The sequence below is a fragment of the Ochotona princeps genome, chromosome 14 (assembly GCF_030435755.1).
Source record: "Ochotona princeps isolate mOchPri1 chromosome 14, mOchPri1.hap1, whole genome shotgun sequence".
NCBI classification, from domain to species: domain Eukaryota; kingdom Metazoa; phylum Chordata; class Mammalia; order Lagomorpha; family Ochotonidae; genus Ochotona; species Ochotona princeps.
This window is the reverse complement of record NC_080845.1, coordinates 20,186,249-20,201,158: the sequence shown is the minus strand read 5'-3', so window position 1 is coordinate 20,201,158 and position 14,910 is coordinate 20,186,249. Positions and strand designations below refer to the sequence as shown.

Here is a 14,910-nt window from a genome sequence, read left to right as displayed (position 1 = left end):
GTCAGCTGGAGCACTCACGCCCTCTGTGCGTGCAGTTGGCGGGGTGTAGCGGGTATCGCAGGCGCAGATGGTGGTAGAACACTCGGCCCTTGCTGTCCTCTACATAGAAATGCGCAAACATCCAAGCCACCTGACCCGCAGGGCCATCCTGCTTTTGGGAGGTCAGAAGCACTGCTGGTGCCTCACTCAGTTGCCCCGTAGGGGCTCACAGGGGTCTGCTGATGTCCAGGGAGGGAGGTATTGGGATGGGCCCCAAAGTGACATCCCTTTCTGCTTTCTCTCTGGCCTTCAAAGACACTGTAATAGCATGCGGATCTATGCCAGTTCCTATGTACAGGATACCATTTCTACAGAAATTTAAAGTGCCTGGGTTTATATGAGCTCATTCCTTTCCCATAGCTCCCAGGTCCTCTTGCTGCCTCCAGAGGGTGGGTCAGAAACCCCCCTTTGGGGCGGTCATCCCTGGGAAAGAGAAATGAGCGTTTTGTTTTTGGTTTTGGTTTTTTTCTTCACAGTTGTCCTAACTGGGATCCAGCATTTGGACCAAGCCTTCTTCATATACACGAAGAATTGCTTCACACACGAACTTGTACTGGCTCTGGAAGAGAAAAGAAAGCCAAGTCAGGTCCCACACTGCCCAGTTCTGAGTCCTCTGCAAGTAATTCCTGAGCACCGACGCGGGGGCGGGGCCGTGAGCCAGGAGAGCCCAGCAGAGGGGAGCAGCCAGAATGCCCTCCTGATGCCGGGAGGGTGCAGGGCGTGCCCCCGCAGAGAAGGAGGGGCACGTGTCGGAGTGGGCAGGTTACATCATCTCCAGTATTCTTGGGAGCTAACAACAGTATAAGTGTTGTTAGACAGTTTTATGCTGGATTGTTTAGGGAATAACAGCAAATCTCAAAAAAAGTCTGCACATGCTCAGTACAGATGTCTTTCAGGGGCCTCTGATCTGACTCAGGGGATGTGGAGCCCACAGAGGCACAGCTTACAGAGCCAGGAAAACCTACTGAGACATTGGGCCAGCAAGGAAGTCTTCCATTAAAACAGAAAGGGGCAGAGGCAGAAAACAACCTTAATAACTTAACCTACTAGTCTTTCTCTTAACCAGATTTCCTGAGTGTAAATTGATATAAAGCAACAAGAGCTCACAATCTATCAGGCAAATCTCATAAATGCTATTACAAGCCTGTGAAGCACACAGGGCTGGCTGGAGCTCAGAATTCCAGCTGGTCTCATTGTTGACTCCTGGGTGATTTGCCTGAGAGGCTGCTCCTCCAGGAAGCCTTCCCTGACTTTGTGAAGTCTGCACACTCGTCTACTGTGTTCTCGGACGCCCCCTGACCTTCCCCACTGCTGCTGAGATTAGTAACGCCCAATTCAGCTCTCTGAGGCTACAGGAACGTGGGTCTCTCTTGCTTATCTTCTAGGTGAGTGCAGCTCCCATATTGCAGATGAGGAAATTAAGGCTTGGAGAAGTTAAAGAGATGGTCCAAGGGTTGTTTAGTACGATGCTTTCCAAGCCACCTCCCTGGCCCTTGGCAATTCTAATGTGGAGCCCCACGACTGCCTTCTGAGGACCCTCTAAGCATGCAGGCACGAGAGGTGGAAAGGAGCTCAAAGCAGGAGACAGCAAGATGTGTGAAGAGTTTGCTAAGTGGAAAGGGTTACCCTAGGCACAGTTGGTAGGATGAAATCTTAGTGACTGTGACTTCTGATGGACAGGTGGCAGGCCAGTGGTTGGACAACAGGAGACACAGCCAGAGCTGCCTCCTAACAGAGTGGCAGGCTTGGCACACACCACACAGGTGGATTTGGGGTAGGTCTGGGGCTCCCTGAGTAGCCTCTGAGAAGCTGAGAGACTGTGGGCAGGTAGCTCAGGCCACTGGAGCCTTAGCCAGAGCCCTCTGACCAGGCGTGGCCTGGTGCATGTGCTGAGGAAGTCCTAGCCAGCCCTGTCATTCTCACACGATGATTGCTACTCACAGATGTCTGCACCATCATGGCGCGCTGGTCTCGCATTTGCCGGACAATATCCAGTGGGTACACGGGCAGGTTTCTCTCAATTAAGCACATGGCAGTTTCCATTGTGACCAACACGCCGGTCCGACCTATGCCGGCACTGCAGAACGGACAGAAACAGAGACCTGGGACCAGCTGGGGCAGCAAGGTCCAGCTGATCTCTCAGCCACTTCCCACGGGGACTCAGAGGTACCCCCCCTTGGCCTTTGGGAGTACAAAGCACTCACTGTGGCCAAAAATGCCTTTCTCATAGGCCCCGAGGCTGGGAGCTTCCCAACAGATGCAGAGCAACTCACTGCTAAGTGCCAAACCCATGCCCATTCTCATCCACCTCCATGGTGAAGGTCAGCGGGTGGCAGGGTACCTGGCAGACTGGGTGGGACTTGTTTCGTGGGTGCTGGGCTATGCTCACAGAGCTGTGCTTCCTAGCATGCCCAGCCCCTGAAGCTAGGGAGGGGTAAGCAGGCTCTGTGGGAGCCACAGTGAAGAGGTTGGGTCTGGGGCCCGCCAGTTCTCCCCAGGCCTTTCCCAAGCGGGTGCTGGTATTAAGAGCGAAGCAGAACAGACAAGCCCCGATACCTGCAGTGAACCAACATGGGCTCCCCGTCCACTCTCAGGGACCTCACGTAGTTTGCAAATTCCAGGAAATCTGAGGAGTCATCGGGCACACCGTGGTCAGGCCAGGAGACATACTGGAGATGTGTCACTGTGTGTTCCTCTCCAGTCTATGGAAGATGTGGGGGCACTCCGTGAAGGGGTGTCCTGCCAGGGTGGCCACTGGGCACAGCATACTGTGGCCCCTGCCCCTCCCAGGACCGCCTTCCAGATCACTTCTACCTGCAGCGATTTCTTGTTTTTGGAGTAGTTACCACAGGGGTCACACATACATTAGCTTATTTTATTTCCTTGTGGTGAAACCTAGATCATTTTAACCATTTCAAGATGAATAATTCAGTGGCATCCAGTATATTCACAGTGTTGTGGAACCATCATCAATGCCCATATCTAGAAGTTTTATCAGCCGAACATAAACTCAGCACATCATTATCTTGGCTCCTCATTGCACCCAGCCCTGGACATCCTATCGACATCATCCTGTTTCAGGTCCACTGGATGTGATGCTCCACGGCTGAGCAGATGCTCACATGTTTGTCCTTTTGTGGTTGGCCTTTTCCATGCAACATGCACCTGCCCACCCCACCACTCCTCAGCTCACCTCTGTGTTTGTGACCAGCATTTCTCGGGAAACGTAGGCAATGGTGCAGTCCTCTGACTGACACTGGATGTGGAAGATGCCGTGGTCCACGATGTCGGGGGGGTCAGGCCAGTACTGGTGACATTTGGTCTGCAGGGAACCGAGGGCGTGTTAGTCTCCCTGGGGAAGGGGGCACGTGAGCACCTAGTTGTGGCCAGGGCGATTGGCCAGTTGGGTGTCCAACCAGAGTTCTCTTGGGACATGCTCAGCTACTGTGATTGCTGCTGGGAGAAGAGATCCAGAAGAGTCTGTCTGCCTGCACATATACCAGGTTGGAGGCAGAGGACCCCCCTTCTTCCTCAGGAGAGTGGGGTACAGTCAGCCTGTGGCTCTGCAGGCACCCCTGGGCTGCATCTGCTGCCTGGAGGCACAGGAGGGACTTGGGAAGGGCCTGGCCCATGAGCAGTCTCTGCCTCAACTTCCCTCACCAGGTCTGCTCCCACAGCCCCACCTGCCTCAGGCCACCATAGGTAAAGAAGCACACAGCTGAGTGCCAGACATAACTCTAGGACAGCGACTCCCTCCCCTCCCCGTCAGCCCAGGACTGTGAGCAAGTCACTCTGCCTCCCTGGAGGGCGACGTGCCCAGATCCCATGCCTGTTCAGCCACCCAAAGGGGTGAGGGAGACCTTACTCAGAGCTAAGGGTCCTGGGGAAGAGCCTTACCTGGGTATGCCTGGCTCTGAGCACTGTGTGACCTGATCCCAGCATGGTACCTCTCATACATGCCACCCACCAGGGAGCCATGAGAGCATCATGCTGACCACACCTCTTCCCATCCCTCACGGATTCTCATGGCCACAGCGCAGAGCAGCCAACCCGCCCATCTGCTTCTGGCCCAGCGGGATGAGGGGGCCAATGCAATCACAACCCCACAGGGAACATGCGCTGTGGAACAAGGCACCACATCCAGAGTGCTTTGCTCCTAATCCTCCACAACCCCAAGAGACAGGCCTTGCCACCACCTTTCCAGTGAGGAGTAAATGGAGGCCTGGAGTCCTGACCAAGATCAAACAGGTGAACGGCATGGACGCAGAATCCCAGTGCCTTTTACGAGCCCAAGGCTCAGCCCATGCCTTAGATGACTGGCGGGCTGAGAAGCAGGAATGTCCATGTTGTTCATACATAGATAAGAGACAGCTCTCATGGTAGGAAAGGCAGGGGGACGTTTCCTTCTAAGATCTATCCTACCCAGCCTATCTACTTGCTCACTTCTTCCTTCTCTCTCTATGTCTCTGGAAGGCAGTGTAAGAGAGAGAGAGAGAGAGAGAGAGAGAGAGAGAGACATAGAGACAGGCCATTCATTCATTTGTCCCTGCTGATTTCACTCACAGTGATTTTACTGTGACAGCCATGGCCAGCTCAGGCCCAAGCTGCCAGGAACCACAAACTGCTTCCAGGTGTCCCATGCAGGTGGCAGAAACCCAAGTTCAAGGGCCATCATCTGCTGCCTCCCAGGAAGGTGTTCCAGAAGCACAGCTGGGACGTGGCCCAGGCACTCCAGGATCTGGGTGTCCCAGGCAGCAGTTGAACCTGCTGTGCTGCCATGTCCCCCACTATCTGTCATACTCTAGGTGTGGGCCCCAGGGCACAGCAGAATGAAAAACATTTGAGACAGAAACAGATAAGGACAAAATCAAGCACTCTTGCAGGGGAACAGTGCTACTGACCCTGTGCTGTACAGGGCTTCTGAGGTTTCTGCTCACAGACCTGAGCGTGGCCCAGTGCCACATGCCCACTGGAAGTGCCATACTACAGCACATACTGAAAAGTCCATCTCCTGACAAAAAAAAGGGGGGCAGAGCTTTGTGGCCTACAGCTAAAGCTGCCAGGTGGAAAACTCTCTTGCCTTACTGGGGTGCGTGGGTTTGGATTTGCTCCTGATCCCAGCTTCCTGTTCATGTGCACCCTGGGAGACCGCAGGTGGTGGTTCACTTGAGCCCTTGCCACCCATGTGTGTACCCTGGGCTGTAGCTCCAGCCTGACCCAGCCTGGCCCAGGCCCCTGTTGTAGGCAGTCAAATCTGTGGCTGAGAAATCTCTGTTTTGTATGCTTCTCAAAGAAAAAAAAAAAGAACAAGAAAGAAAGAAAGAAAAAGGAGCAAAGCAGCTGGCCTGCAGAGACCGCTGCCTGATCCGGAAGAAATGGTGGGTGGTGATGAGGACACGAGAGACTTCAGGTCATCCGAGAGCCTGCAATTGGAGAGGCAGCAACACACACCTTGGATGTTGGAAGAACAGGTTTTTAACACCGGATAAACAAGGAACCTCAGTTCCCAGAGCCAGAGATGATGAAGACAATGCCAGGCCTCCTGGGAGATGGGAATCTGTTGTACAGGAAACTGATGGAAGTGGCTGGAAGAAATCCAGCTGGGAAGAAAGGGCTGGGAAACAAAAAACCACCCACCTCCCAGTCACACGAAGACCTCAAATGAGCTCAGGTTCACAGCGGAGACCCACATACAGAGGAGGGACATGAGCAGTGGCAGCACCTGTGAGAGCAGGTGGGGGAATATGGAAGAAGGGGGGCTCTTTCTCCAGAGCTGGGACAGCCAGGCAAGGCAATGATGGGGGCTGTGATCCTGGGGAGATCCTCTGGTGCCAGCAATCAGACAACACAGCATTCCTGTGGGGTCTAAGAGCCTTCCAGTTGGACAGGAAGGAGGAGCATGCTGCTTCACGACAAAGAGCAGCCTGACAGGGACAGGAAGGTGTGGCTGTAGAGGCTCAGAGCCACTGCATCGTGAACTGAAAGCCCTTTGCAGATAGCAGGGTGACACCTCCGGAACTGTCCCCACACCTTCAGGTCACCAGCAGTAACGGAGTAAGGGACCAAAGGAAGGTGATGAGAGGACAGTTCTCAAAGTGGAGGAATGACAAGGTGGCAGACTTGCTAGGCACACAAACCAGGGCCCGCAGAGTAGGTGGCGAGGCCTGGGGGTGCCTTGGGAGAGGATGGGGTCTGCTTTTCAAGCCACCGAACCTCACAGGGGGGAAGTGAAGTGTTTTTCCTACATTGTAGCTGACTGTGCAAGCAAAGAGGGCATCCATGGAGGCCTTGCACAATTGGAGTGCTATTTCCCTGACTTTACTGTCAGTAGACCTCGGGTTCCCAGCCTGGATGGCAAGGAGTATATTCAGGAGTTAATGACCTTGCTCTGTGGTACTTGTTTCCATATATACTTCCTGTTATGGTTTGAAAGAGGATTTGTACCCCCAGACTTGACCAGACCCCAAACTCTTAGGCTGCTTGGTCTAATCAGGGTTTCAGGGAAGCAGGCCTGCTTAGTTCCCCCAAGAGCTGATTCTCTGAGTCCAGTGTGCTCCTGGACTCCCACATGATCATCTGCAGGTTCTCCACCAGCCTTAACTTAGCCTGTGAACCTCCACAAGTGTAAGCTGAAAGAAACCTTCTCTCTTAGGGAGTAACTCCAGATATTTCAGTTAAAGTGAGCTGACTCATACACCTGCTGTTTATATGAATTACCTTTCAAAGGTAATTCATTAAAGCAAAAAAAAAAGACAATTTAAATAAAAATCTGATGAATACTAGACTAAAATAACAGTACAGAGCTGGTAATCATGATTATGGTGGTACCCAAGTCAACATGATTATTAGTACAAGTCAATATTTGCCTATAACATTTGTGTGCTAAGCACTCTTCTAAGAAGGCTGCTGTGTTAACTCATTCATTTCCGCTAATCCCACGAGATGGACGCTACCATTACTGCATTTTAAACAGAGAGGCACACGGTAGGATCTGGACTCAGGAAATATAGCTTGGGAGCCTGCTTTCTTACCCCGAGTACTTTGGAAAAATGAAGAGGTCAGTATTTGGGAGATGACTGAGTTTCCTAAATTAAAAAAGGGCCCAAGGAACTCCATTTCCCATTTAAAGCAAATCTAGAAAGAAAAACAAAACAAAACACACACACACACACACACACACACACACACACACTCCTCTCATAGAAATACAGGGGCTTCCAGAAAGAGCTCTTCTGTGTGGAGATTCAGTCCAGCCTGTGACAGTCACTTGGGGTGACTGCAACCAGAGAAACAGCAGGGAGCAGTGGAACGGCAGGAACAAATGAGTGCTGCCCAGCTGCCCTTAGCACCCTTGACCACTGCCATCCTTGAAGGAGGCTCTTCTTGCTTCCTGAGGACTTAAACCTTTCATCAGTCATTCATGTGAGGACAAGGAATGCTGATGAAATCAGCATGTGACAAGCCACCAGCAGTGATGACCACACAAACAAGGAAGCCGGACCGCCCTCCACGGCTCTCGATGGCCAGATCTGAGGGCTGCATTTACTCAGGGATGAAGATGACGCAAAACTCCAACTGGTGTTTGTTGGACTCTGGCAGGGTGCAGTTCTTTAAGCTTTTGATAGGTAGCCTCCCAGTCCTCACAAACCCTCCAAGGTTGGCCCCTTCACCATCTCCACTTTGCATGATAGGCAGGTCAGAGAGGTTAAAGCAACTTGCTCAAGAGAAACTGTATTTTGAACCCACATAATCTGGCTGTTCGGAGGCTCCAAGAGTCAAGGGTGTGAGTACAAACTGGGGACAACACGAAGACAAAGAACACGTGGTGTTCGCTGACTGCAGCCTAATGGAAGGAAGGGTATCTTTAGACAACTCAAGGATCACTGCACAGAAAAGAGCGTAGCTTATTTTGCCTTCTGTGCAGCAGAACTGAGTGAGGCGAAGGTTCAATGCAGCACGCATTTTAGCTCACTGCAAGGAGGCTTTCTTAAGAATTAGAGCTGCTGGAGACTGTAGTGGGGGTGTAGCTAGTAAAGATGTTACATGAAATACCAGTATCTCATATGGGCTCCTGTGAGAGTCCTGGCTGTTCCACCCAAACTCCCTGCTAAATGACCTGAAAAAAGCAGTGGAGGATAATCCAAGTGCTTGGGTCCCTGTACCCATTTGGGAGAGCCAGAAGAAACTCCTGGGTTTGGTCTGGCCCAGCCCTAACCATGGTGGTCATTTAGAGTGGACCAGCAGTAGATGGAAGATTCCTTCTTGATTTCTCTGTCTTTCCCTCTCTTGCTCTCTAACCCTGTCTTTCACATAAATAAAATAAACCTTAAAGAAACAAGAGCTGAGCACTCTTAGGATGATCCTGGAAATGTCTCAGCAGGAATAGGAGTATCCATTTGGGACAAGGCACCTAAAAGCTCTTCTTCAGGTGACAGTGTTACAGCACAGTGCGCTAAACCACCGCTTGTGACAATTACAACCCATATTGGAGTTCCAGCTGGGCTGCTTCTGCTACAGCTTCCTGCTAATACACCCGGGAAAACAGTAGAAGGTGGCCCAACTACTTGGTTCCCTCCTACCCATGTGGGACGCCAAGGTGGAATTCCTGGCTCTTGGCTTTTGCCTGGCCCAGTCATTGGAGAATGAACCAGCAGAGGAAAGATCTCTCTTTCCTCCTCCTCCTCTTCCTCTTTCGTTTCCTGTCACTTTCATGTCAAATAGATAAATATCATGAGAAACAAAGAATAAAGCTTATTGCCACCAATGGGGTCTATACAATTAATAGGATTTTTTACTTCATTGATTGCAGTGAGAGGATGTGCTGATCTCAAACATCCTATCTATTCTAGTCCTGTGTGTTCTGATTTTCAAGAAGCATACATCTGGCATACTGACCTATGCACTGAGCTAGGAGTTCTGGCAGAAGCAGCATACATACGGTGCAAAGTAAACCATTCAAGGTTAAAGCGTATTTGATTTTGGAACATGCTTCTGAATGAACATATCCAGATGCTTCCAGAAGGGAGGAAATTGATGATTTAGGCATCTCCTGCATATTTATTGTTACAGAGTTAGTGATCTGTTTCTATGGAAAACAGTACAGTGATGTAACTTCTCTTCCTTGTGGCTAGGATGAGCCTAGTATGCATACTGCTCTTTGAGGACCAGTACTTGCACTGGGTGTGTGAGGCCACAGTCCAGGCAGTGGGTTCTGGGGCAGGTGAGCTGAGAGGCAAGGGGCACTGCCCTCCTGTTTGCTACAATGGATCCTCTCCCCAGGAGCAGGTTGGAGTGCTGAGCTTCTCGGCACTGGGGGAGTCCACGGGCGGTTCCACACGAGACTGACAAACCACATGCGGGTTGGGCCCAGAGACAATGAAGATCTTTGCTAGCCCTCAAGGCTTGTTCCACGTGGCAGAGTGTGACACTGAGCACACCTTAATTGGAAATTGAGCTACTTACCCGCCCTCGCTCTGTGAGTGTGGTCAACATGATGATGAGTGACAGCTTCTGATCCCAGACCACCTGCCAGAAGTGTGCACAGGTATGTGGCAGGGGTCCCTGGGCAGCGATGTACTTGTTCACAAGGTTAGCACTGGGAATTTCCATCTGGTAAGAAATCAGGAAGGCATGAGAGTCTGTTATAGCCCCAAGGTTGGCAGGGAAGTGGATTCTAAACTCTTACTTGCTGACTGACCATTATACCAAAAAATCTATCAGCTCATAGCCCATCAACTCTAAAACAAAAATCAAAGAAAAAATAATTTTTATAAAGCCTTGTAATGTTAGCATTAGATCTTTGTGATGAAACTGCCTGATACCAAGAGGGCAAAACCCAAAAATAAACCTGTAAAATCACAGAAGAACTTAAATGTTTTTACTGCTCTACCCTAAATATAAATAATATTAGGTATTTCCACACACTCAACAATATACACAGACCCTTAATCCCAAGTCTTTCCCTATGCTGGATTTAAAAATACATACATTCATTTATTTTCAAAGCAGAACTACAGAGAGAGGGAGAGAGCAAAGCAGAGGAAAAGGAGAGGGAGGGAGGGAGGGAGAGAGAGGGAAAAGAGAGGGGGAGAGAGAAGGAGAGAGAGAGGGACAGAGAGAGAGAAGGTGAGATTCCTCCATCTACTGATTCACTCCTGAAAGGGCCACAGGAACCAGGGATAGACAAGGTCAAAGCCAGGAGCCTGGAACTCAGCCTGGGTCTCCATTGTAAGCACTTGGGCCATGTTCTAATGCCTTCTCAGATGCACCAATAGGGAGCTGGACCAGATGGGGGACTGGCATCAGTGCTCATGCAGAATTACAGAGTCACAGGTGGCGATTTAATGCATTATGCCCCAATGGCAGCTCCAAGCTATGCTTCCTTTTTTACCGTTAAGTAGAGATTTGACTTCTCCCATCCTGAGGCAGGGTGATACCACTTAACATAGGAAGCACAGCAAAAACAAATGCCCAAACACCAGCAGTCCAGTACAGAAGCACCAGGGTCGATGGGATTACAAATGCAGAGTATGGGGAGGGCACTTGGCTTGGTAATTATGACACTTGCATCCCCAACCTGGAGTGCTTGGGTTCAAGTCCAGCTTCCTGCTAGTGTGAATCCTGGGAGGTAGCTCTTGGCTTTGGCCTGGTCTAGTGATACCTCCCATTATTTAATCCCTCCCTCTAACGCTGGGCTTCCACATTGGTGAGACAAGACTTTCCCTGCCCTCGCTTATTAGTTGTGCTGAAAGGTGGCAGTGACCAGGAGAGCTCTGTCAGCTGCAAGCCAGCCCGCAAGCACGCTCCTGTCACGCTTGCCACCCCAGTGAACATGCCTTCTCATCACCCAGATCCCAACTCACATTCACATAGCTGGCGTTGATATAGTCTTCACTCCCTTGCAACAATACCCGGGTGGCATCATCTGCGGGAGAGAGAAAAATAGAGAGAAAATTTCCCCCACGATTCTGGGTGTTATTTTTATCAAGCCAAGTCAACCAGAGTTTGGTTCCCAGCCCCATCTGCAGCTCTTGCCTCATTAGCATAAGCACGAGTTGCCCAACTACTCAGAACGTGCAGCGGCTGCGACGCAGGCGGGGTGCTTACAGACACACTGGGGGGCAGTTCCAGAGGACCAGACAGTCTGGCTGGTTACTCACAAGGCAGCACATCTTTGTATCGGTTTTTGTCCACATTTGCAGGCAGCTTTGCACACGTGATGGCCAAACCTGGCTTCTTCCGGTAGAGTTGCTGTGTGAAACAAAGAAATTAACAGTTGCTGTCAGAACCAGTGCTGAAGAAGAGCTGAAATGTACCTCTAACTATCAAGTCTGCCCTCTAAGTCCCTAAAACCTTAACATTGTAAAGTGATCATGCGCTACTTATTAAAAGAAAATCTTCCCCAATAGGACATGCTTATCATTCCATTAGAAAGCAACTAATTGCTCTAATTCTTTTTTTTTTTTTAACTTTTAGTGGGGATGGGGGAGAGAAGAAAGTCACAGGAATGAGCCTGAATCACATAAAGCCTTATTTTTATGACAGTTTGACAAATGCTGAAAGCAAAAAAAATAATTTTGACTCAAAATGAAATGGAAATCATTTTAAGTACCCTCAAATCCTTTCTCTCTCACTTTTTGCTTTAAGAGCGGCAGCATTTCATTCAACATCTCTGAACAGTTCCCCAGTAAGAATAAGAACATCGATTTCCAAATACTGAAGGCTTCCAGAAGGTGTTCCCTATACACATACTCGCTATCCAAAAACTCGCGTGCAAGAACCTCTGCATATCCAGACACGTGTGAGCCATGTGGGTGCAGGACCTGGCAGGGCTTGATGGCATCCCCGTGGTAACAGTGCTGTGATGGTGCAGCTTAGAGCCGGTGGTTCAACTACTTTTGCTCAAAATCACCAGTGAGGTGCTGATCTCAATCTGTCTCCAATGCCTGACTTTTCTTCTCTCTATAACTGCTCCACCTACTTCTAACAACCCTAGGAAAGCTCTCCTTATCACAGGCTTTCGTTAGCTTCTTGGGAATTTAAAAATACTGCTTTTCTTCTTCTCCCCCCCCACCCGCCGTTTGCAATGTTGTGTATGTGTGTGTGTGTGTGTGTGTGTAGGTGTGTACAATTTGGTAGAAATTCAGGCTAGTATAAGGAAGATGATCAGTAATTTTGCAATCCTGAGATAATCTTTTCATATCCCTTCTGCATCTTGTTTTATTTCTGCGCATAAAAACTGACACAGACTACATGTTGGCACATCCTATGCTATGTTCACTGGAACCCAAGGTTCCTCAAAGAAATTTGGAGGAGATGAGATGGTCAAAAAGCCACTTAGAACACGTGTATACCACATCAAGAGTGCCTTGAGTCAAGACTCCACTCACAATTCCAGCTTCCTTTCAAGCCAAGAACTAGGTCGCAGTGACAACAGATCAGAAAGGGGCTTCCCTGCAAGACCTCCCATGCCCTGTGCCAGGGAGCCCAGGCTGTGTCCCCAGTTCCAATCTTTGGCCGGACTTGGCTGATGTGGGCATCTGAAGGGAGTAGTCTGGATACTCTCTCAAATAAATAAATACATAATTTTTTTTAATTTGGGAATTTCTTACCTTATAGTTCTATAAATCTCTCATATACCAAGTCCCACAATGTGTATACATCTCAATTCTGATTAATTGAATCCTGATAGCACTTCTCAAGCGAATTTGTCCGTGGGAGATCTTAGCATGTGACACAAAGTGTTCTGGGAAACACTCCCACAATGTGGAAGCCAGTCTCCCCTAATTATTATATAGTTCCTGTTTTCCCAGGCCATTCAATATTCTTCATACATGATGCTTAATGATTCAGTCATCTCTTTTATTATGGCCTAACTTTTCCTCTACTTTTACATTAGGCTGTTTTCAAGTTTCTAAATCTTGCATTTAGTACAGGATTCCTGCAACAAGGCTTGCTTTTCCAGGATTTTGAAACATACCTCCATGGGGGCCTACACTGACATACAGCAATGGCTAGCTCCCCACATTGTGGTCAACACTGTCATTTTAAGTTGAACGCTACTTTTTTGTACACCATAATACTTTATAAGCTGGCTTATAAAGTATTTAGTTTTAGTTTGCTTTTCTCTTATTAAACAAACTGCACAATCCATCAAAAACAGAATTCACATGGAGATTTGGGGCATTATCATAGTTTACCTACTTGCCATGTATTTAGAATTTCTACACCCAAGACCTCAGCTACTGATCATTCTTATAGTTTCAGCTCACAGTACTCAAGCGGCCACTGAATCACTTCTTCAGTAACAGCAGCCGACTCTGAGTTCAGCTGGAAATCAGCTCATGATTCAGCAGAGGTTTTGGTTTGATTCCGGCAGATGGAAGATACCTGAGTCAGTCAAAGGGACCTACATGGTACTCTGGTTCTGTTTGCGTAACTGCATGAAGGTGAAACTCAATTAAGTGAATGTAACCCAGAAAGCTGAAATGGAGGTAACAGGAGACCACCCCCCACCCTGCAAAAAATAGCAAAAATGTAAATGCAATCAACTTGAGATGGCCTAGCAGAAAAATATATATAGAGATCTAGCAGAAGGCTTTAATTACCACAAGATTTTAAATCTGTCTCAGCAGTAATGATCTGTGGATGGGATTTCAGAGTGGTGAAATAAATTAGAAAAATCAAGTATCAGGGCAATGTTTCAACATTTTTACATGTGCACAGTGTGGCCTTTATCCAACAGAAACATACAAAGATATATATCAAAGAAGCATATCTGCAGGAAAATGCTTGCATGCAGAACATCGCAACACAGCACACGCTTGCATATACCCCCGTAAGAAGCAGTAATTTAATTGTGACCCAGTTCTAGCTTAGAATTTCATGGAAATAATAAAAAGGATGAACTTTAAGGATTCCATTCATCAAATTTTTAAGTGTATAAAGTTAAGCTATTAAATTTTATGAAGGCCTTCCATGTTAGTGGAAAATGTACAGTATGAAAAAACTTGATGGATTTTAAGTTTTTTATGTCCCTCAAAACTTATCTTTGAACTCTATTTTTCCCATGCACTTCTTGACATACCCTCCTTTGTGAAAATTATCCTGCTGTATGTACTCACAACACTGTGTGCAGTTGTGTGTGAACCCGTGTGAGCATACAACATGCCTGTGTGAGCATGGGGCAAGTACGGAAGGTTACACCCCAAACTGCTGTCTGCAAATCATGACAAAAAGGAGGAAACTGAAGGGGCATTCTTAGTTTTACTTTGGTTATTTTTGAATGACCACATTATCTTTTAAATTGAAATGGTAAAAGAACAAAAGAGAAATACAACAAAAGTAGCCTAATCAGAAAATTTTGACAAGCTAGGTGAGCAAGCCGAAGTGAACATTTCTTTGGCCTTTGGCAGGTGCACACCCCCTATACCCATGAGTGCAAAGGCTAACACCAAAAACAACCCAGGGAAAGAGGACCCACATGTCCAGAGCTGGTTACTAAGTTCCCTGAATGGGCTGACTGACCTGCTTCGCTGGCTGCCTAGTAGGCTCTGAAGAGGGGCAGACACAGAGTGCAGAGACACCAGAAACATGGGTGTGTGTTGGGAACAGTGACACATGCCAGGAACATGGGTACATGCCAGGAACAGGGACTCCTGGGCATGACTTTCTAGAGGGGTCATGAATGCATGGGAATGAGTTCCGATCGGATGCTATCAGTTGGAACTGGACTCAAGGCTTTTAAAAATGATTTCTTGGAATGACAGGGTTTGCCTCCGGTAGTTCTGCATGGAAGGCATGTGAGGCAAAGAACTGCCAGATTTTTGATTCTGTCCTACAATGGGAGCAACCCAGCAGCTGGGAGGCAGG

At 48.5% G+C, this 14,910-nt stretch overlaps 1 protein-coding gene across 6 annotated transcripts in view; it reads right to left on the bottom strand.

The window, feature by feature from the left end:
- Window positions 1-356: 356 nt before the first annotated feature.
- PTPN3 (protein tyrosine phosphatase non-receptor type 3) overlaps window positions 357-14,910 on the bottom strand; it is a 103,931-nt gene continuing 89,377 nt past the window's right edge. For all 6 annotated transcript variants that reach the window (XM_058672304.1, XM_058672302.1, XM_058672303.1 and 3 more), the window contains 7 exons: window positions 11,199-11,289; window positions 10,902-10,963; window positions 9,502-9,648; window positions 3,233-3,361; window positions 2,596-2,741; window positions 1,981-2,116; window positions 357-598 (listed from right to left, as the gene is read on the bottom strand). In XM_058672304.1, coding sequence (XP_058528287.1) covers window positions 521-598; window positions 1,981-2,116; window positions 2,596-2,741; window positions 3,233-3,361; window positions 9,502-9,648; window positions 10,902-10,963; window positions 11,199-11,289 — 789 coding nt within the window. In that variant the 3' untranslated portion in view covers window positions 357-520. The remainder of the gene's footprint in view (window positions 599-1,980; window positions 2,117-2,595; window positions 2,742-3,232; window positions 3,362-9,501; window positions 9,649-10,901; window positions 10,964-11,198; window positions 11,290-14,910) is intronic.